Raw genomic sequence first — 21,787 nt, forward strand, 5'->3', positions numbered from 1 at the left:
GCATTATGCTAATATTTCCACATAGTGAGGTAGATATGTGGGGGCGTGTTAGAACGAGCCGTTTTAGGGGGCGTGGCAGAGTCTTAACTTTGATAAAGAATATCTCTTTGGTTTTGAGACTTTAGTCTTTGCAACTTCAGGGATCTTATCTATGCACAATCAGCTTGTAAAACTCCAAAGAGAAAGGACAACTTGAAATCGTATCATATGACCCCTTTAATAATGTAAAAGTCTTTACTGTCATTTTTGATTAATTTAATGCATCCTTGGTGAAAAGTATTTATGTAAAAAAAATGTACTCACCCTTTGTGTGTGTGTGTGTGTGTGTGTGTGGATATTACTAAAATATATATAGGTAATACATTTAGTGTGTTTTATGATTTAAAAACATAAAATGCACTTCATATCTCCATATTACCTATCCACATTTTTAATGTGTTACATATCTTGATTACATTTGACAAGATAAAGAATAATATTAAATATAGCAACTTTGTATCTCAGGTAATTTATTTCATTTTATATATTGGTTCTTCCAAACAAAACAAAGATACTTATTAAGAAATGTTTTTCAGTCTAGAAAAGACCTTTGTGAGAAAACGGGTCTCCGTGGTTCACACTTTCCCAACAAACACCAACAGGATTGCAATACTGATCCAACAAAACACTACAGCTGTTGGTGATGGTTAAGACAGTGTGATCTAGCCTTTAGATGCTTAGACAATGAGACCTGTGCATGTGATGTTTCATGAGAAGTTAGTCTCTCCCAGCTCAGCCTGCTCTTGGCCCCGTCTTACCTGCTGCACCTTGTGCCCTTGTTCATAGCAGGAATCTCCATGATTATTACCTCACCGCCTGTGCATGCCCACTCCAAGGTGCCTGGGTGTCCCAGGGTCAGTGGAGCCTCTTGTCTGCATCTCACTGTCCACTGTGTGATTAAGCACGTTGGTTTCCAGTCAGTCAGTGGAGGAGAGCAGCGATGCATTGATTGATGCCAGTGAGTGGGTGGAAGAGTGTCTGACTCGCCAGAAATCCCTTCATACATCCAGCACTGCTTTACCCATGCTTTATGCTTACACTGTGTTTGTTTTCATCTATGACAGGTCTAGGTCACAGAATTGACCAGAGGAAAACTGTCTAATGAGGATGTAAAAAAGGGGACGACGGCATGCATATAATCATGTTTACCCTGAGTCTTATGAGGACACATCTCTGTATGTGATGCCTGCCATTGATCATTTGAACTAGGACAGGTCTGTCAAGGTAATGAATATATGAAGTCGGATCCCTCACGTCAGCACTTTTAGACACAGGATGTCAGCGAAGAGAATATAGACGAGCTCAGCTGACATTGTAATCGCTGCCGCGTGTTACGATCCCCTTAAGAGCTCTCGTGGAAATCACTTAAGAGCTCCCTGTCACATTGACTTTAAGACACGTACAGTAAACTAATGTGTTCATTAAACTCCATGCCTGATCTACATTGAAACCATTTGCCGTAATGCATAGTCATTGAATGTCATAATGAAGTCATTAATGTTGCAAATGGTGTGGACAGTGGCAAAGGTGCAAGATGTCTTCCACCAGTCGGGCCCGGTTCACTGACACTGGGCTAATAGGGCCACAAGATTCACCCTCATAATCTTCAAACAACCATCCGTGATGTGAGCTCATCTGAAGAGCAACAGTACCACCTAGTGGTGGCACTGAAGATATGCAGCCTGTTGATAGTCAGCGATTCATTGTAAACCATTCATGCATAATTCATGGATGCATTATACATCAGCTCTACAAACCCAATGTGTTCCCTTGAGTGACCCATATCATACACAAACAGCTTGCATTCATTAACAGGATGAGGTGTTCAGTTGGGATTGAATGCGTAAGGAGCAGTGCATTCCTCGACTGACAGTCCTCAGAAATGCATCGGTGTTGAGGTTGCGTCATCACCTGCTTTGCACGAAATAAGCGTTTCGTCATTGTAGTGTGAAATATAGATTAGTTAACTGACAGTCCTCAGAGAAAGACTTCTGTAACTGTTGTTCTCTAACTCTCTCCGTTTTAAATTTTTTTAATGCATTTGCATCAGATATCTTAGAAATGCATCGGTGTTGAGGTTGCGTCATCACCTGCTTTGCACGAAATAAGCGTTTCGTCATTGTAGTGTGAAATATAGATTAGTTATTTTTGCCTACAAGCTCTGTTATGCAGGGTGATTTCGAATTTCTTTACAAAGCTACAGAGATGTCTTTTAATTCATCATCAAATCTTTAAGCTCTCCTGTTATCTAGAAGTCTACCTCATTGCATTACAAGAGGCATTTAATAAAATCCGTGAAATTATTTTTAAATATCTCGCTATTGTTGGTAAATACTTATATTTTTTCACCAAGAACTCTTTAGTTATTTTATTTAGTTCAACCACTGTCATATAGAGAACCCTTTTCACAATCTAATGAATTCTTGTCAAATAAGATCAAGACTCTAGATTTTTTGTTATTGAATATCGATTATCACTTAGAAATAGATTATTTTACCTAGTAAAATAGATTACAAATGTGGTTTCATGTTGAAGTAGGTGTGTGCAGCAGAGATCAACTGGCAATTCATGGAAAGCAATGGTTGCTTAGTCACACTACAGCTGGAGAGAAGAATACGCCGACCTGATTCATTCCTCTCAGCTGATGTAATTTAAGAGACCAGGGACCAGCCATGCCTGAAGCCCCCTCACTGCTGTGTGAGCAGATGATCAGACAGCGATTATAAACATACACACACAGCACGGTGCGAGATATCTGATGTAATTTATGTTTCCTGGAGATAAAGATACAAGTTGATGGGTGTGGTTTTGAGATTGTGGATATGGATGTGGCTGGCAGAGAGAGTGTTTTGATTTGATTTGTTAGCAGCATTTAATCCAGGAGTTTCAAAGTCTTCCAAAGCCCTAAAATGTATAATATAGACACAAATGTAATTGTACATTTAAATATAATGAAGTATAAATGTAATATTTATTAAATGTTGTTAAAAAATGTAATGCACAAAAGAAGTCTCTTTTAAATTGTTTATTAACAAAGTTCGGGAGGAGCATGTTCAGATGATCAGCTGATTCAGCACAGGTGGAGCATGTTCAGATAATCAACTTAATTAGCCAACTTACCTCTGATATTTTATTTTTATCTTAATTACTTAGATTTAAATGACCATGTGGTGAGATAAATCAATTTTATTATTATGAAAAATATTTTATTATAAAGTATATGTATTTTTGTATACGTTTCACTGAAACATTGCAGTAAAATATGATTTGCAAGCTATAGCAGCATGTGGCATTTATCTATTTTTGTAACACTATTAGAATTCTAAAAAAATAAAAAATATTTTGTAATGTTATATTTTTATATAAACATTTATATTAATATAGTTTTATATAAATATTTATTAATAACTATTTCCTTTAACAATTGAAATTTTCTTTGTTTAGTTTTTTTTTAAATACTTTTAGATGAATAAAACGACATGAAATTCCATGTCAACTACCCAAATACTTTCTTGCGCACCCCGGAGGATACTCTACGCTCCCCCGGGGCTGCATGCACCCCAGTTTAGGCACTGCTGCACTAAGGAAAGACATGAATTTCATTCCCCAACAACATTCAGAAAAACTGCGTCTGTGTGTGTTGTGGTGCAGACAAAAGGAACATTGCCAGATGGGCAAAGGTAGTTTGAAGAACTGCATTAGTAATGGCAGGCCACTGTGGACTGAAGTGTGGGAGAATCCCTGCGATCGCCTCCCGCCGATGTCACGCCGTGTCCACCAAACCAGCATGCCCTTTCATTACATGACCTGCCTTGTGCTGCGACTCTGGTTCAGGCTCATGCTGTGAGATTGATTTGTCTGTTCGAGCATGGTCATGCTGGTGTAATGGCTTGTGGAACGCCACTGTGATTCTCTGGCCAAGCGTGGAATGGCAGAGCTCAGCAGAGCAGAGAAACCTGCTGTGTATGTGACAACTGTTGTGCCTGCTCAGGCTGGTGACGCAGCACTGTTTGCGAGTTCAAGCCAAACGCTTTTGTCTCTTTTATCAGTTTTTGTCTCTGTGTCTCTTTCTCCCTTCTCCTCCCCTCGCTTTCACATGTAATCTCACCTCAGCTTGTTATGCTCACAGAAGTAGCAAAGCGTGCACAAGCTGTATTAAGGTATCTCGATGCTGTTTGATATTCTAAATACCGTTCCTCTCCAGAGATCACCACATTACCTTTGTTGCATTTCTTTTTCCTTTTGCCATTTTACTGTTCCAGTTGTTGTTATTGTTCTTTTTCTCAGAGGAGAGAGGCTGAGCTTGGAAATAGTGATGGCAGCAGAGGAAGTAAATGGCAAAAAGCACCTTGTCAAAGGGCTGGGGCTTTTACTTCAGCTAAAGTGAGACGAGGAAGATGTTTGCTCTGTTTTTTTCCTCCCACGTCAGCTGAAAATTCACCTTTAACAGGCCCAAATCTGTTCTTGAACTTTCCGTGATCCTGTTCCTGAGGTCAGAAAGTAGTAAATGACTGCGATAAGTGACTTTTTCTTGTGGTACTCTTTTTCTGGACAAAAATGGTTTTGATGTGGAGTCTGGTTCTGAGGTAAGGTCAGGGATGTAGTGCACAGGCGGGGTGGGGGAGGGCTGGAAGGCTCGGCTGGTGGGCTGACGACTGTGTCTCCTCTCTCCCTCGGCAGTTCATGGCATCAAGTGGACTTGCAGCAATGGGAACAGCAGTTCTGGCTTCTCTGTGGAGCAGCTGGTGCAGCAGATACTGGACAGCCACCAGACCAAGCCTCCTCCCCGGACTCACAACTGCCTCTGCACTGGCACTCAGGGTAAGGGACAGACAGGAGGGCTGGGGTGTGGGATAGAGGCAGTCAAAAAGAAACAGGTAGAGACAGAGGGAGCAGGTAGTGCTTTAAATATGTCTGCAAGAACTGTAAAAGATGAGGTGAGTGTAGAGCGGGCTGAATGCCTAGTTAGAGTAGCGTCCAGGCTGAACACTTCATAGATGTGCTGATTTATTGAGCTGTCTGTTGCGATGAAACCACTGGGGGGCGTAATGTTCCTGCATATCTGTGCAGTCAATCTTTTTTTACTCAAGTATACAACAAATGAATTTTCACCTTATACTTCATCACAAATATGCAGCACAGCACTTTACAATCCCATGGTGTTGCTTCTATAGGGTGCTGTTACTCTGAAACAAATTTAATTGCGTGTTTAAAACAAATGATTGTGGGCTAGATGGATTGCCATTTGTTGTGTTCATATAAAATTCAATTGCCAAGTATGCAGTAAAATGACTAATACCAGCCATTTATTAACAAAACGGGAAAGCTATTTGTTGGCTTCTCGTGAAACAGTTAATATTGATGATTGATGGTCTCCATAAAGATTTAAATTAATCTCAAAGCATTTTATTCCATTTCAAAGACATTATGTGGCTTATTCTTTGAAACACTCTTCTTCTGATGTACAAAGCAAACAGAGACTCTTATAGTGATGTCATATATAAAACAGTAGTGAAGTTATTATGATGTGTTTTGTATTATTCAAATGTAGTTTCAATGGAATAAATAATAGGGAAAAGGGGGAGGGATATCGCTGATTGTGTTCATTTAAATACTCTCGTGAATAAGAATAAATATTGATAATACTAATAATAATGGAATAATGTTCATTTTAAAGTGCATAATGTCATTAAGGATCTGAATGAATGAATTATTCTGAATACAAATATAATTTGTATTATGATGATTATTATTATATAAAATCCACATTTACATTGTGTATACAATTATAATAATGATAATGAAAAATATTGATAATTATACTGGTAATTCTGTTGATAATTGGAATAATGTTCATTTTAAAGAGGAAAATGCCATTAAAGGGTCAGATTTCCAAATTTACATATTCTGCATAAATGTACAGCTAATAAATTTCTTATATTTTTCTGCTTTCTCTCCCTTTAGCTATCGCACCTTGCAATGTTTATATTATTATTGCTGTTGCTGTTGTTGTTGTATTTTATTGTCTTTGTTAAGCACCTATACATCAAGACAAATTCCTTGTACATGTATATCCTCAGTACTTGGCAATAAAGAGGTTTCTGATTCTGAGATATTAATTATTCTAATACAATAGTTTGGATATTGATAATAATAATGTTAATAATAATAATAATTTTAGTTTGGAAAATGACTTGCTGTTTTGTTCTTTCTCTGCAGGTGCTGGGAGCAGTGTGCATCATAAGTGTAACAGTGCCAAACACCGCATTATCTCGCCCAAAGTGGACCCTCGTTCAGGTGGTTACAGCAGCACCCACTCTGAGCTCCAGAATAATGATGTGTCCGAGGGTAAGACAGAGCACAGCCAGAGCAGCAAAAACAGAGGAGGAACAGGAGGTGGGAGTGTACGTGAAAAACGCAATGGCAAGGTACACAAACCTGTGCTGCTGCACCAGAACAGCACTGAGGTCTCCTCTACCAATCAGGTGGAAGTGCCAGACACCACCCAGAATTCCCCTGTGTCCATCAGCAGCGGGCTGAATTCTGACCCCGACATGGCTGACAGCCCAGCAGTCACAGGCATGGGTCATGTTGCCTCTGTTATGAGCAGCCTATCCCAGAGTGTTTTTATGTCTGAGGTGACTGGGGATCCCGTCTACAGCATGTCCCCCACTGGAGGCCCCAATACCCATATTATGGGCCCTGATGCCACCTCTCACAGCCCATCGAGGGACAAGGACAAGGTGGCTCGCTGCAACTCCTTCAGTACCAAGGAGGTTTCCCAGGTCTTGGTGCAGAGCACGAGGAAGTGGTCGGCATGGATCAGAACCGCAATGTTGGGTCCGGTCAGGCTGGAGCCACAGAAAATGGGACAGATGGTTTACTAAAATCTGGGGATCATCTACAAGCCTGTGCAGGAGGAAGTGGAGAGAACGGAGGAGCGGATCACTTCATGCAGCAGAGCTCTGAGAATGGACCCATCGAGGGACAAGGACAAGGTGGCTCGCTGCAACTCCTTCAGTACCAAGGAGGTTTCCCAGGTCTTGGTGCAGAGCACGAGGAAGTGGTCGGCATGGATCAGAACCGCAATGTTGGATCCGGTCAGGCTGGAGCCACAGAAAATGGGACAGATGGTTTACTAAAATAGTTGTGTTTGAGTATAAAGCTCGTGCACTCCCCTCCCTACCTTCATCCCAGCACGACTGGCTGTCACTTGATGGTAAGTCTTGCTCTCTGTCTAATTCTGCATTTGTGGGAGAAAAAAGCACTTTATATCACTTTACTAAATCTGGAACCCATCATGTGACCCCTGATTATTGAGCTACTTGAAGTAGGTGATTATATAATGGTACCTTGCCTCAAGGCTTTTCTAATTATCCCACATTCAGTATTAACAAATTAAAAGCACATCTGATCAAGATAAAGAGTATGTCATGAAGACAGATAGAGAGTGAGTGTGTTAATAACAAATTTGGATTGAGGAAGGGTAAAATGCAGTTTAAACTGTGTAAGGTTTTCTTTTCAGTTGACCTCTAGATGGGGATAGAGGGCATGTTTGGCAAAGAAAGCAGAGTTCTGTTGAAATCTGAGCAGTCATCACCAGTGCTGAATGTGTATTTGAGGTCAACAAGCAAAGGTAAAGTGTGTTATTCAGCGCTAAAGGGAGGGCAGACCACCCTGTAATCATGTAGAATTTGTTTAAGGGCTTTAAGAACAACAGGAAGAGATTTTGATGCTTTTTCGCCCTTTGTGCTTTAATCTAACAGAGGCATGGCAAGCACAAAGGAGAGATGGAGGCAGTAATTTATAAAGGTGGTTAATACTTTAGGGTCAAAGGGAAAGACAGTCTGGAAATAGTACGAGCTTTTCGTGACATAAGACAAACTGATCGCTCCTTTACATCTGGCTTGACTTTGTATCTCTTTATTTATATGAAGGTTTTGGCGTGGTTTTTGAACAAAAATGCATAGTTGTATTCTATACGATGTTATCAACATTAATCTTGCAATAAGGTTGTTAATTGTTAAATTAGCCAAATAACTAGGTATCATGAACGTTTATTAATTTCATTTAAAAGTATACTCTTGTTCATTGTTAATTCCTTTACGGCACAGTATTAAGGTTCAAACTTTTGAACGGGGTCACTTTTTATAAATGTAGTTATTATTTTGTCTTGTGGAGTTTATGTAAATATCTGTTATGTGAAATAGCTTATTCAGGATGGTACTAAATAAAAAATAACATGCACATTTCATCATCCCTTAACATTATTAACACATTGTATATTCTGCAAGGGATATGTTAACTTGAGAGTTGTGACCAGAGCTGTAAGTTTAAGTACTAAAATTATTCAAACTAAAACTGAAAAAAAAGAAAAAGGCTAAATAGAAATTACAAATGCACATAATAACAAAATTACTAAAAGTAAAATAAAGTAAAATAAAAAATAAAAGCTAAATCAAAATATTAATAAATACTATAATGGTGTATAAATAATACTAAAACAATACAGATTCATGTTCATTCCTAATACTTTCATGTTAACTTAGTGTTACCATGTTAACCATTGGAAGCAGTCTGTGAGAAGATGGGACTAAAAGAAAGACGTAACTCAGATCCACTATTAAACACTTACACTGTACTGTTTCAACTTGCTTTTGCACACATATTGGTGAACTTTACAAAGTGTCCTTTTGCTGTCCTAATCTGTTAGTGTTAACTTAAATGCAACGGTTTACGTCTAATCATACCATCACTGTGAGGGATTTGCCCTCTTTAAAGCCTGGCAAACCAAATACAATCCCATACACATGCTTCAGCACAACCCAGGCTGCCTCAAACTGAGGCTGTGGCATCAAAGAGCTTATGAAAATATTGGAGCATATGGGCAAAGTGACACGCCTGCCAATTTGACGTCCGAAGCTCTAATCTGCTTGCTCCGATCAGGTGATAGGATGTTTAGCCAAGACAAACAATCCCGATGAATGATTTGGGCAGCGAGGAGTGGCAGCCAGCGTTCAGATGCAGCATGTGTTTAACAAACCTGATGTTTTGAGAGCAGAAGACTAAGCCAAACCAATACAAAAAAATCATGCATTACAGTAAAAGGGACATGTGTGCTCACACCAAGAGATACACTTACTGTATATCACTGCACATATCTATTAAACGGCTGATTTCTGTGGGTATTTAATCTGGGAGGTGTGTGTGTGTGTTATAAGGACAGGCTAAGTGCTCTGTCTCCTATGAGTCTGAGTAAAGAAGAGAGAGCCAGTGCCTCTGTGTGGTGCTGTTTGTCTGTGGAGGTGGGGGGCGGGGGTTGAGTGTTGTTACTGCAGTGTGCATTGACATGGTAAAGTAGGGCATGGTGGAGGAGTCTGTGGAACGGGACAGCTGCAATGCAGACAGCCCTGAAGGAGGAGAAAGGGAGCAACAGAGGACCGAGACCCCTCTCAGAACCCGGGCTCCATTCAACACAACACCAGTCCATTCACATCTCACAGACAGCACAGCCAACCATGCACTTGTGACTCTCTAGACTTAGACAACTGTGTATAAAACACACACACACATCTTTTTTTATACACTATTGGCTGTACAAGTAATTTCAAATTTAAAAATATATATATATTGTCTAGTTGATCTCATATCATAACAAAAAAATGAAATTGAAATAAATTTTGACGAGTTAACAAGAAAAACATTGTTGTGGCATATTAATTATATTTACAGTACATATATATGTATATAGTGCAAAATACATTGAATTCGTTTGTATACACACTTAGACTGTAATGACTAAATTGTTTACAGTATACCACACTGTTGTGGTTTTTCAACTTTTATGGAGAACTGTTTCTTAATGTATTTTCATTTAGCTCTCTGTTTTATAAACTTAAGTAGCAAAAGGTATGTTTAGTGGATTAGTGGATAAGAATAAGCTTAACTGAATTAAAGTGAGTCATCAGTTGGTTTGACTTTAAGCACAGCATGAAACACAGCGCTGCCTGGAAATGAGGGTGTCAAAGTATGCAGGGAAATCACAAAGCCATTTTGTAAGTTATTCCCCTCTAACTCCTACTCTGACTCATGCAATAATGGGTTTTTCAACTGAGTGTGATATTTGGAAGTGTATTTTGCACTTAACAGGTTAAGTTGGTCATAATATCAATGAACTTAGTACATACATTAAGACTATGCTATTACAAAAAACAATAAGTTTTAGATAGGAAGTCTCTTGCTTGTTAGGCATGTTATGAGTATTTCTACAAGTATATGAAAAAAAAAACACAGGCTATATAAGTAGTACAGCTGGGATGTGGCCGACATGACTGTTGTTTCTCAAAAGAGGGCCAAAACTATAATCATACTCAATCCAGTTTCTGGATTTGGGGGTTTATACACTTGCTTCTGCACTGACTCTAACTCCTGGCCATTAAACCACAGCCTGGTTTCTATATAGAGCACTGCTGTCAAATAAAACGATTTCGAGACAAACCTCAGCGTCTGCTGTTTGACACTTCATTTATCGCTTCCTTTCAGCTGTGTGCTCTGATGCTCTAATGGCACACAGCGGCCTGTCTTGATTTGTCATAATGCAGAATGGGGGCGGGGTTTTGCTTCTCTCTGCAGCATTGCAGGTACGAAGCCACAGGCTGGAGTCATTGTGCACTGTAACCATGACCAATATATTGTCTTCTTGCCAGTTCACATTGTCCACCGATTTAAGTTTGTGTCCAAATTACTGTCTAGTTCTTCAGTGGTCAATTGATGTCGCTCTTTGTACATTACCATAGATGAATCAGCATTTCAACATCGGTTTATCACAATGCCTGTAATTTATAGATATGAGAAATAAACAGTCGTTACAAAAATGAATTGTCTGGTTGCGTACAACTACTGATTCCCAGGTTAATTTTCTGTAACGCAAAGAAAAACGTTAAATATTTATGGGGAAATTGATTGAAAAACTGAGCAAAAGGTGGAGTAGTAATTTTAAATAGAAAGACAGTGTCACATGCTGTCTTTCCCATTAATAATATCTGCGTTTGCCTTTTTTTTTTTTGCTTTGTCTTCATGGATCGTGGAAAAACTAGGGCGTCTGTTTACCTGCGGCACGTGCTCAGCGTTTCCTCGCTGAGATTCGCGCACGCGCGGGGGGAGCAGTAGTCAATGTTGCCAAATCTCGCAATAAAATTAAGCGAATGCGTTTATAACTAAATAAGAGTCTCCTTTTTGTTTTGTTCCTGCTGATGTTTTTCATAATTCTTAGAGATAGAGAGGCGTTATTTAAAACATAAACATGTAAATTAGATAAAACAAAGATTAGGCTAAACGAGATTTATTTGCTGTTAGCTTCAAAATAGTGTATTTTCATTAAAGACATATTATTTTATAAAAATACTAAAAAATGTTTCATATATCTCAAAGCACGGGACTGCCTGGAAATAAGGCCAAAAACCGCAAACAAAACATGCTCTTATTGTAAAGACTTTATGAAATAGCAAGGCCAAAGTGGCTTATCATAAGCGGACTTGGCAACACCGGCCGTAGTGCTGGAGTAAAGAGAGGCTGGGGGAGAGAGTAAGAGAGTAAGTGAGCGGGCTTTACATTTCTCTCTGCTCTTGCACGTCGCTTCTACACTTTCTTCTATTGTTGATGAGACCTTTTAGGACATTCCCATAGTATAAAAAAGTATATTTATTTTGCCCAGTATTAGTAAATATAGAGGCAAACTGCGTGTGTGAGACACGGCCATTTGGGACATTGTGGTCAGGATGCCGATGAATGACATCTGCTTTTCCTAAAGACAAGGGACCATTTGCTTTGCAGGGCGACTCTCGATGGACAGTGAAATAGAAGGTTGGACTTGTTTAAATGAACCTTGTGTCTGTATGTGTGTGTGTGTGTGTGTGTGTGTGTGTGTGTGTGTGTGTGTTCTTGTCTCTAAAGTTACTACATGTGCTTAGCCTACTTTAAACCCTTGTCATTGCCATATGTGGAATACCAAGTGAGCATAGTGCTTTACTTCAGCTAGAGAAATGTTGCGTTCGGTGCGTTTTTCATTTACACTCCTACCTTTGCTTTAAATGCTAGATTGTGTTTCTAAAAATAAGACCGTTAAGGCTCAAGTTTGTCCGTTCTGACTGAATTCAGTCTCTACTGAAACGCTGTTTTCGTAGTTTCCTGAACTAAATGTGTCAACTTCCAAAATAGACAAGACTGTGATCTTGAACATGCACGAAGTACGAGACGCTAGTGAATAAATGCTGGACCAGACCACCTGAGCAGAACTTGAACAGACCACCTGATTGTTCCAGCTTTGAGGCAAATAGTTACCTTTGGCTATTTCATTTACTATTCTTAATATATGGCCCTTTCATAATTTGGAGAGAAAAAAATCGCTGGTTCTCTAAGCTGATTGTGCTCGTCGTCTTACTCTCATTTCGATCATCTTAACAGGAAATGACAGAGATGCGCTTGTCTGACACTTCATTGCACCAAAGCATTACACTGCAAAAGTCGGAAAAAAACAGCTCATTTGTGCGGCAGTGTTGTTATTTAGCGGGTCTGTTAGCTGTAGTCGTGACTCGTGACCGGAGTGTGGTTATGTATGTGTAACACAGAGAGCAGTCCTGTGATCTGCGCTCTTGTTTTCAGCACCGAGGACAGCGACTCACGGCACGAGCAAGTGAGCTCCTGAAACATTCTGAAACATTCAAATACAACACACAAGTTAGACAAACGAATTGTAGGCCTATAGTGTTAATTGTTTGTGGCGGGAACATATGGTTTAGCAATCATTAGACTCGTAGTTCTCCAACAATGTCTTCTTCAACAGCCTGTTGATACTGATGTGCTGATTGGAAATTCTGTAGGGATGATTTCTGGCAAGTTAAGCCTATATCGCACGCATTATGAAATCAGTGTTAAAGAGTGCTATACAGTCTTATAGAGTTATTTCCTAGATAAATATTTACCGAAACTTAACTTAATTGGTAATAAATACTAAAAAGATAGCTACTTTAATAATGTATAACATAAAAATAGAAAAAAATACATGTATGACTACTGAAATATTTTCTATATTTGTTGCATGTGTGACATTAATGCACATGTGAGCTGTATCTACTCCACTGTCATATAGTGTTGCATCTGGAGGACACATTTAAGCAGTAAATGTTTGAAAATGAAGTTTACTGTCTAAATTAGGATATTTTTGATGGGTGACAAATTAATCACCCTTTTACCAAGTACTTGCACAGTGTAGAAAATTGCTTTGTTATCCCGAGGCAACATAATGCAATAGGGTTAATGAACTCAACAGCCATACAACTTCCATGGCTTTATTGCCTCTGAATTAATATTCCCTACCATGTTTCATCCAGGAGATGTAATTTTTGCAGTTTGTGGATTTCAGTCATGTCATGTGTTTTGTTGCTGAACATTGCAAATGCTAAATTTAAAGTGTTTGTGAATATTGATTGACTGAAGGATTTATATTCATTCCATTTTAAAAACACCATCAGTTCTTTACAATTGATTTGCTTTTTAAATATGTTAATACATTTTATTGTTTCATAGTCTGATTGGAAACTTTTAAATTGAACCTCATTTAGAGTAGTGCAGGAAATGCCAGAACACTTAACCTGAGCTTCAGAGGACCTCTGGTCAGGGTATTTCATAGAAAGTTGAGGTCATGATAGTCGTCTTGTTAAGGAAAGGAGTCATTTCTGTACAGTGTTTCTGCAGCTATAATCATGCACTAAATATCCATTAAGACTACCAAGCTTCTTGTGCAGCGCCAGACTTTCTTGACTGATTGCATTCTGCCGGATCCTGCTCAGTTTACTTCATTAGATCTGGGAAACATGTTGATTCATATAGTGATAGGCATTGCTTTAGAAACTTGATGTTTGTCTTAGTGTGCACAGTTTTTCTCATGGTAAGTCTAAATAAGTGTCTCTGAGTTGCTTTTAAGATTGATTTGAAGAATTTTTCAAATGAAAAATTCCTTGCAGATGCATTATCCCACTGTTTATTCAGCCAGTTTCTAGCAGTGATTGGTCCAAATCCAGATCATATTTTTACACCCATCAGTGCAGAGTACATTCTGCTTTATTGGCTTCTAGCTAGCACAATGTGCCTCAAGGGCACAATTGTTAATTAGTGTTAATCAGACAGCAGTTAGGGAGATTGGCACAGTGACCCTTAGACTGTTAGTGGTACACTGAAATTGATTGAAAATTTGATTTGTTAAGGCTTGAGTTTAAGTTAAGGCTTTTTTTTTGATAAGCCAGTTAAGTCACTGAAGGTGAAATATACTATTTGAGAAGATGACAGAAGATATGCTGATACCCAATCAAACTGCTGATGAAAGCATTTCCACTGTTAGTTTTATCATTGAAATATATTTGACATTGTACAGTAGTCAGCATTATTGCCTGGTTGTTTTGTATGCTTTGTTTGAATGATGACAGGGAGAGCTGAGCAAAATGTAGCTGACTCACATGAACAGTAAAGTTATTAATAACAGTATGAGTCTTTTGTGAGATTTTTGTAGACTGGTGCATATAAAAGTTTATATAAAAGACTATTCATAATACAGCAAGATAATGTATAATGATGCATTAGTCTGGCACTATTGCCAAGCATGATAAAGAACTTTGTTATTCCATGAATAAACGGGTCACACAGTACCACATGAAGTAGGAGATATAACCAGGGCATGTCTTGGAGGATGGGTAAAGCAGTTAGCTCGTGGAGATGCCTGCTTCTGATTGAATTTGATTTGCTGCTTGTTTGTATGGATATTAAATTGGAGGGCTCAATTCAACCAGAAAGAGACAGCATTCAAGTTTGCTCAAACCCATGATGTGATTTGAGAAACTGGTGAAAGGAGAATAAAGTACTGTGTATATGCAACAGAACTTTTTCTACAATGTGCACACATGAATGATATGCATTAGTTAATTAAAATAAGTTATTACTTTACAAGAAGATTCTATATGGGGATATGAGATATATATGAGATCCTAATGCATTAATATCATGTATAGTATAAATCTTAAAATATTTTTGATTGTTAGTTAACTATTTCTAATGTATATATTTTTTAGCATAACAATATACTCACCTTCAGGCCAAACAAGATGTAGATGAGTTTGTTTCTTCATCAGAACAGATTTGAAGAAGTTTAGCATCACATGCTCATCAGTGAATCCTCTGCCTCCGCCGTCAGAATGAGAGTCCAAACAGCTGATAAAAACACAATAATCCACACGTAAACCACACGACTCCAGTACATCAGTTAATGTTTTAAGTGAAAAGTTCTGTTTTAATAATAATGCTTCCTCCGGTGAAAAAGTCCATCCTCTCTTGTTCTCTCACATCAAAAACCACCAACTTATTTGTTTAGAACTGTTTTGGACTGTTTATAAACAGCGTAAGATCTATGCATATTTCTCTCCTGATTCAGATAAGATGACTTTTTCACTGGAGAAAGCAATATAATGGATAGAGGCTTTTTAGCTGGAAGCAATGGTTTGAAATTAATGTTTTAATGATGGATTTGTTTATGAACACTATGTTATTTAATGGACTGGAGTCATGTGGGTTATTATGGATTATTTTATCAGCTGTTTGGACTCTCATTCAGAGGATCCACTGTTGAGCAAGTGATGAAGAAACAAACTCATCTAAACCTTGGCTGGCCTGATGGTGAGTAAATGTTCATTTATTAGTAAGCAATTCCTTCATTCCTAATATTTACTTTTACTACAAATACATTTCTATGTAAAACATTTTTTACATGTTAGGATTAGTTAATGCAGGGATGTACATTAGTGGTAAGGAGTTTTCAGCGTCTCTGTCTGCACTCTACATGGTTTTGGCAGTAGGTGGCGGGAAGTGACTTTATGAGTGAGTGATTGAATCATTCATTCAACCGATTCATCCAAAAACATTGGATCATTCGGGAACGAAACCTGTAACTGTCTTTATGAGTGAGTCAATGAAGAAACAAGTGACTTTCTTTGAGTGAATCATGCAATCATTCACTTGTTTGAATCGGTGGAACAAAGTAACAGCCCTCAAATGTAAGTTCTTCAGTATTAACATATTGCTTATTAAACTGTTATATAAAAGTACTATTACGTTTGTTTGGTTTCCCACTGATAAAGAAAGAATACTGTCATGTTCCCATGCCTGTGATAGACATTAGTACAGTGTGTGATTAGGACAATGCCATGTCGTAAGTCAGTCATGGAAAGGCTTCACTCTTTATCCTTTCCTTCAGGACTGGAGTTTTTCCAGAAGGGTCACGCACATTTAATCACTAGTATCCTTAATGGCAAAGTAGCATGTATGTAACAGTCGGCTGATGCATTTTCTCCTAGAACTTGAGCTTTCTTAAACAGCAGAAGGTTCAGATCTCAAAATCAGTGCAGAAGAACTCAGCCTGTGTTTTAAACACTCCGTTCTCGCTGTAACACCTGGGAAAAGAGGAGTGCTGTTTGTTTTGTTGTGTGCACGTGCAGTGATAGCATAGATCTCTGCAGCACCAACAGTCAGTCCTTGCTCACACCACTTTTGAAGTCTAGACTGAAAGAGACTTGTTCTGTGTAAGCATTCCTGTTGTGGGACAGGACACTTGCAGAGGCCTCAGCAGTGGGAAGTAGTGTTGCTGCCTGTGGTAATATTCCAGCAACAGACATGGACGGAAATATAGAAATGTGCTCATTTTTCTAACTGTGTATATTTAAATAGAACTTTTATTGGTACTGTTTATCAACACTAAAATACTTATTATGGATAAGCATATTATCTTTCTTTTGCTCAGAATGCGTACTTCTTACTACAGCATGACAAAATATGTGTCAGAAATGTCTAGTACATACTGTGCAAATGGAAAGGTTTTCGGTTTGACTTAACACAATCAGTGTTGACACCTTAACCTACAGTGTCCACCGAGGCTGATATGGTTAATCTTTAAAGTGCCCCTATTATGCCATTTCCAATATTGCCTTTCATGCAGTGTGTAATGTTGCTGTATGTGAATGTAAACGATCAGCAAAGTTGTAAAGCCGAAAGTGCACGATAAATAAAGTTATTGTCTCACAAAATAAAGAATCGACCCTCTACAGCCTATACGAGTCATTAGTAATTTGAATCCCACTTCCGTGACAGCTACACGTCTCGGGGTAACACATTTGCATAATTCCCGCCTATGTTCTACATTGGCCGGCAGCGAACAACTTGACCCCGCCCACAAACATGTAATTTTACTGACGACTGCTTCTCTAATCTCGGGGAGTTAAAAAAAAAATCTTGGGGAGTTCAATGCGGGATTCACTAAATGCTTGCTCTTGAAAGATGGCTCAGTCCTAGGGCTGCACGATAAATCGCATGCGATATTTAATGCGCATCTTGTCAGTAAAGCCGGTTCTGTAATCAGCGGTAAATCTCCATCACGTGCGTGCTTTCACATTGAGCAGCATTTACTACACAGAGCCATTGTTCACTGACAAACTGCGCAAAAAATCATGCGATTATGAACGTGGTTTTGTGCAGTTTGTCCATGAACAACGGCTCTGTGTAGTTAATGCTGCTCAATGTGTAAACTGCTTTGAATACGAAAACGTATTAATGGATACGTTTTCTCATACTGACTGAGTGTGAGAAAGAAGTTTTTTCTGTTCACATTTAAAAGATGTTCATAATTTTTCTCAATAACAAAATTATGGAAATGTTAAATCATAAAACGTTATTAAAAGAAAATTGTGTGATAAAAATTCATTATGACAAAGTTTAAATAACTTTTTATTGCTTTTTGCCATAGCTATGACTCGTCATAATTATGACTTTTGGTATCTCATAATTTAGACTTTTTATGTCATAATTGAAACTTTTATATCATAATTATGACTGTTATCTTATAATATTGACTTAAAATGGGATCATTTAAACTTTTTAAGCTCATTATGTCATAATTTAAAAAACATTGTAATATTATAAAAATCTGGGCACAAGATTAAAAAAACTGTAATTTCTGTATAATTGTGACTGTGATGCATTAGTATGAATAGAATGTCTTTTAAAGTGACAAAATTAATCATTAGTGATCCTCACATTTGCAATCACCTGTTGCGTTCGTCTGTTGTTAATTTTCAATAGATATTAAATTTTTTTGTCTTTCTAATAATATATTAAAAATGCAGTCTTCTTTCATTCTGAATACTATTATTCTATTAGCCCTCTATTTAACATTGTCAGTACTTACATTATGGGCTGATAATGTGTAACTTGACAGATCAGTCTTGGAGATGATGCATTATCCTAGTTCATGATGCATCCTTATGAAGTGAATGATACTACTGTATATTCATGTCCTCTGTTCTTGAGATGAGAGGGTGAGTGCAGATGGTGGTCTCAGCTGGGAGAGCATCTGCCAACGTCACTCCCCCTCTCCACTAAATACCAGCCTACGTCAACCAGCGGAGCTTAACTCAGGAAGGGGGTTCTCCAGAACACCATCATTCTGGAGAGCTGGGGTATTATCCACCACCTGATGGCCATGCATGGGATTCTTTGATGGATGAATAGTTAAGAATAGCAGCATGCTGCCATACTCCTCTATGAGCCTGCAGTATACAGTTTTCTGTATGCACTGAATACTCAAATTATCTACTACATACATTTTCCAAAATGTGCAGTACAGAACAGAACATACTGCCCGGAATACTGTATCCTACAATGCAATGCACTCAGCTTGACCTTTCATTCTGAAATTAATATTTTAGTTATGATTTTTAACAATTGCCAAGAGTTAAGATTTTTTAACACAAAATTGGATGTACAACGCTAATAACTGGCTTTATTTCTAAAATGACAACTGGATGCCACTTGATAAATTGGATATGCATGTAATTTGGTCATGTGTGACAAAATTGTTCCAAACTGCTGTTTGAAATGTTTATGATTGAGTAATGGTACTTATTAATTCATTAAAAACATAGTATTGTGCAGTATACAGTTTGTTCATATGAATGTATGAAAGCAAGCATTATGTTTAATCTCATTTAAGTGGACACTGTAAACATTAATGAAACAGAAAGATGATAACAGCTGCACCCACATATCACTTATATCCTCTTGCATAGAATTATATATTAATGCAGTACATTATTGCAGTGGTTTATTGCAACAAATGAGTGCAGTCCAGGTGTTTGCTCCCATAACTACACACTTAGCATTATAAGATGCAAGAAAGAGTGAAGTAGACAAAGTGAGACTCCGGTAGCCTATTTTGGTGAATGACAGTGCATTAATATCTCTGTGATAATTCCAGGTGTGTGTGGTGTGTTTGTTTGTGTATATGTGACTAGTATGTAGACAGAATCCTCAAAGATATAGAAGCAGTTCCTGAGCTGAAAATAAACACACACCCAGAGTCTTCAGCTCCTGACTCATCAAGTCTCCCACAGGAATAAATAGTGAATAGACCCTTAATGAAGTTCTCCTCTCATTGAGCCGTCTATCAGCTCTCTCTCTTTCTCAGCCATTACTCCCCAGGATCTCTCAGCTCACATACACAACTTATGTCTGACGTCCATGAACGTGACTCAGTGCCCATGAGTCATTCTAAAAGCAGGGATGAAAAGAGGAGGAGAAAAGTTGTGGTTGCATAGAGGCAGAGGCAGATGTTGAAAAGCTTAAACAGGAGCCGGAGGCAATGTTGGAGGCAGTTTAGGGCAGCTCACACAAGAAGGCAGTCTCTGGAGAGACAGACATGGTGACATTGTTTTAGGCCTGTTTCACACATACTGTGAGTAGCACATATTCATTTTGGCATCTTAATAGTTTACAGCATTCACACTTAGAAGTATCTCAGACATGATTCTGAAAGTAGAGTTTTTGTATTATATTGGCCATCTGGCACATGCTGAACTCAGCAGAAAACATGTTGTAATGCACAGTTAACACTATGTTTTGAAAAATAGGCTTTTTGAAGCAACATACTGTTCTTACCTATTATTTGAAGAAAAAAATTATGTTCAGTAAAGCCTGGCGTACACGGTGCATTTTTTGCTGTCGTACAAGCTTGTACGCAATTTTTTTCCCATAGGGAGAAATCGCATGGATATCATTGCTGCTCGTATGGTAGCCGAGCCGAGTGCCTCACGAGCCCCTGATCATGTCTCGTATCGATATTATGCGGTTATAAGAGAGAGAGAGAGAGCAGTTTTATTTAAATGTACTACATATAGGTTACACAGTTATTATACAGTTATACAGTACACAGTTATAGGTTACACAGTTATTATATGCTGCCCTTCTCTCAATTCAGTTCAATGCATGTCATTACATCAAGGGACTTCATGCAATTGCTTCGTAATTCGGTCGTAAAATTGTGTCGTATATCACTGTGTCCGTACGATTTTCAGATAAAATCACTCGTGACACGTGCGTGGACATATGATCCTTCGACCATCAGAATTCGCACCGTGTATGGCCGACTTAAATCTGGCAGAATCCAGATGATTTAAACAGTTTATAGCCACAGTTTTGGGTTTGAATGAAGTTCAGTGTAGTTTAGTTACCTAATTTATCTTTGGTCCCTGTCACGAATTCAGTCCATGGACTTCTGTTTATTCACCACCAGAGGTCACCCTTTCCATTTCATTGACTCTCGCACTACACAAACTGTTGCATAGCACCCCGGACTACATTTCCCATCATTCTTTGCACAATTTGCACACTGCCCTGATTGCACTCATTGCACACAGCTGTTTCTAATTACCTCATTCACTATATAACACCCACTCTAACCACATTTCTCTGCTGAGTATTGTTTAGCCTGCACCCCTTTCCGAGTCTCCCTTGTTTTGCCTTGCCTTGCCTGTTTTTGCGGTTTTTGATCTTTGCCTGTTTCCTTGGATTTCTCCCTCTCGTCTCGCCCCTTTGATTCTGTCTGCTGATCGGTGACCTACGCTAGCCCTAGGACTATTCTTGTGTTTTGCCCGCCATATACCTGTTTGCCATTGTTTTGACCCTGCCTGTGTACTACGTCTCTTTAATAAAGCCTGCAGATGGATCCACATGTCTCACGTCTCGTTAGCCCCGTTACGGTCCCGTTCCTCAAGTAAATTTTTTAACATAATCAGGTTTTTAATAATTATTCCAAGGGCTGCATAATTAATCATATTTTAACTGTGGTCACGATTTCTGCTTCTTGATTAAGCATAATCGCCTGCAATATAATTATCAGTTTAACGATTATCGTGTAGCCCTAATACTTCTGATAACCAGTTTATTCTTTATGGCCGTTATTAAAGAAAGTAGTGTGTGTTAATAGGTCAGGAAACAGAAAAGTGAAAGTGATAACATATTCAACTTCTCTTCTCTGTCTACATGGCATCACTAGGTTCTGTCATTCAGAAACATGGCTTTTCATATCACTGCTATGCTGATGACACTCAACTCTACCTCTCATTCCATCCTGATGATCCGACAATAGCTGCTCGCATCTCCGCATGTCTAACAGACATTTCTTGTTGGATGACGGGCCATAACCTTCAACTCAACCTGGCTAAGACAGAACTGCTTGTGGTTTCAGCAAACCCATCACTTTATCAAAATTTCACTATCCAGTTAGGCTCATCAAACATAACTCCTTCAAAAACAGCTAGACACCTTGGAGTTGTAATTGATGATAAGCTGAATTTCTCAGACCACATTGCTAAAACTG

General features: G+C 38.5%; 1 protein-coding gene across 1 annotated transcript in view; it reads left to right on the forward strand.

Moving 5' to 3' along the window:
- LOC107586544 (calmodulin-binding transcription activator 1-like) overlaps positions 1 to 21,787 on the forward strand; it is a 491,571-nt gene that overhangs the window by 449,223 nt on the left and 20,561 nt on the right. The window contains exons 8-11 of the mRNA XM_016273968.1: positions 4,720 to 4,860; positions 6,259 to 6,738; positions 6,783 to 7,139; positions 7,205 to 7,258. Of these exons, the coding sequence (XP_016129454.1) occupies positions 4,720 to 4,860; positions 6,259 to 6,738; positions 6,783 to 7,139; positions 7,205 to 7,258 (1,032 nt within the window). The remainder of the gene's footprint in view (positions 1 to 4,719; positions 4,861 to 6,258; positions 6,739 to 6,782; positions 7,140 to 7,204; positions 7,259 to 21,787) is intronic.

Source organism: Sinocyclocheilus grahami, unplaced genomic scaffold (genome assembly GCF_001515645.1).
Source record: "Sinocyclocheilus grahami isolate Dianchi unplaced genomic scaffold, SAMN03320097.WGS_v1.1 scaffold83.1, whole genome shotgun sequence".
NCBI classification, from domain to species: Eukaryota; Metazoa; Chordata; class Actinopteri; order Cypriniformes; family Cyprinidae; genus Sinocyclocheilus; species Sinocyclocheilus grahami.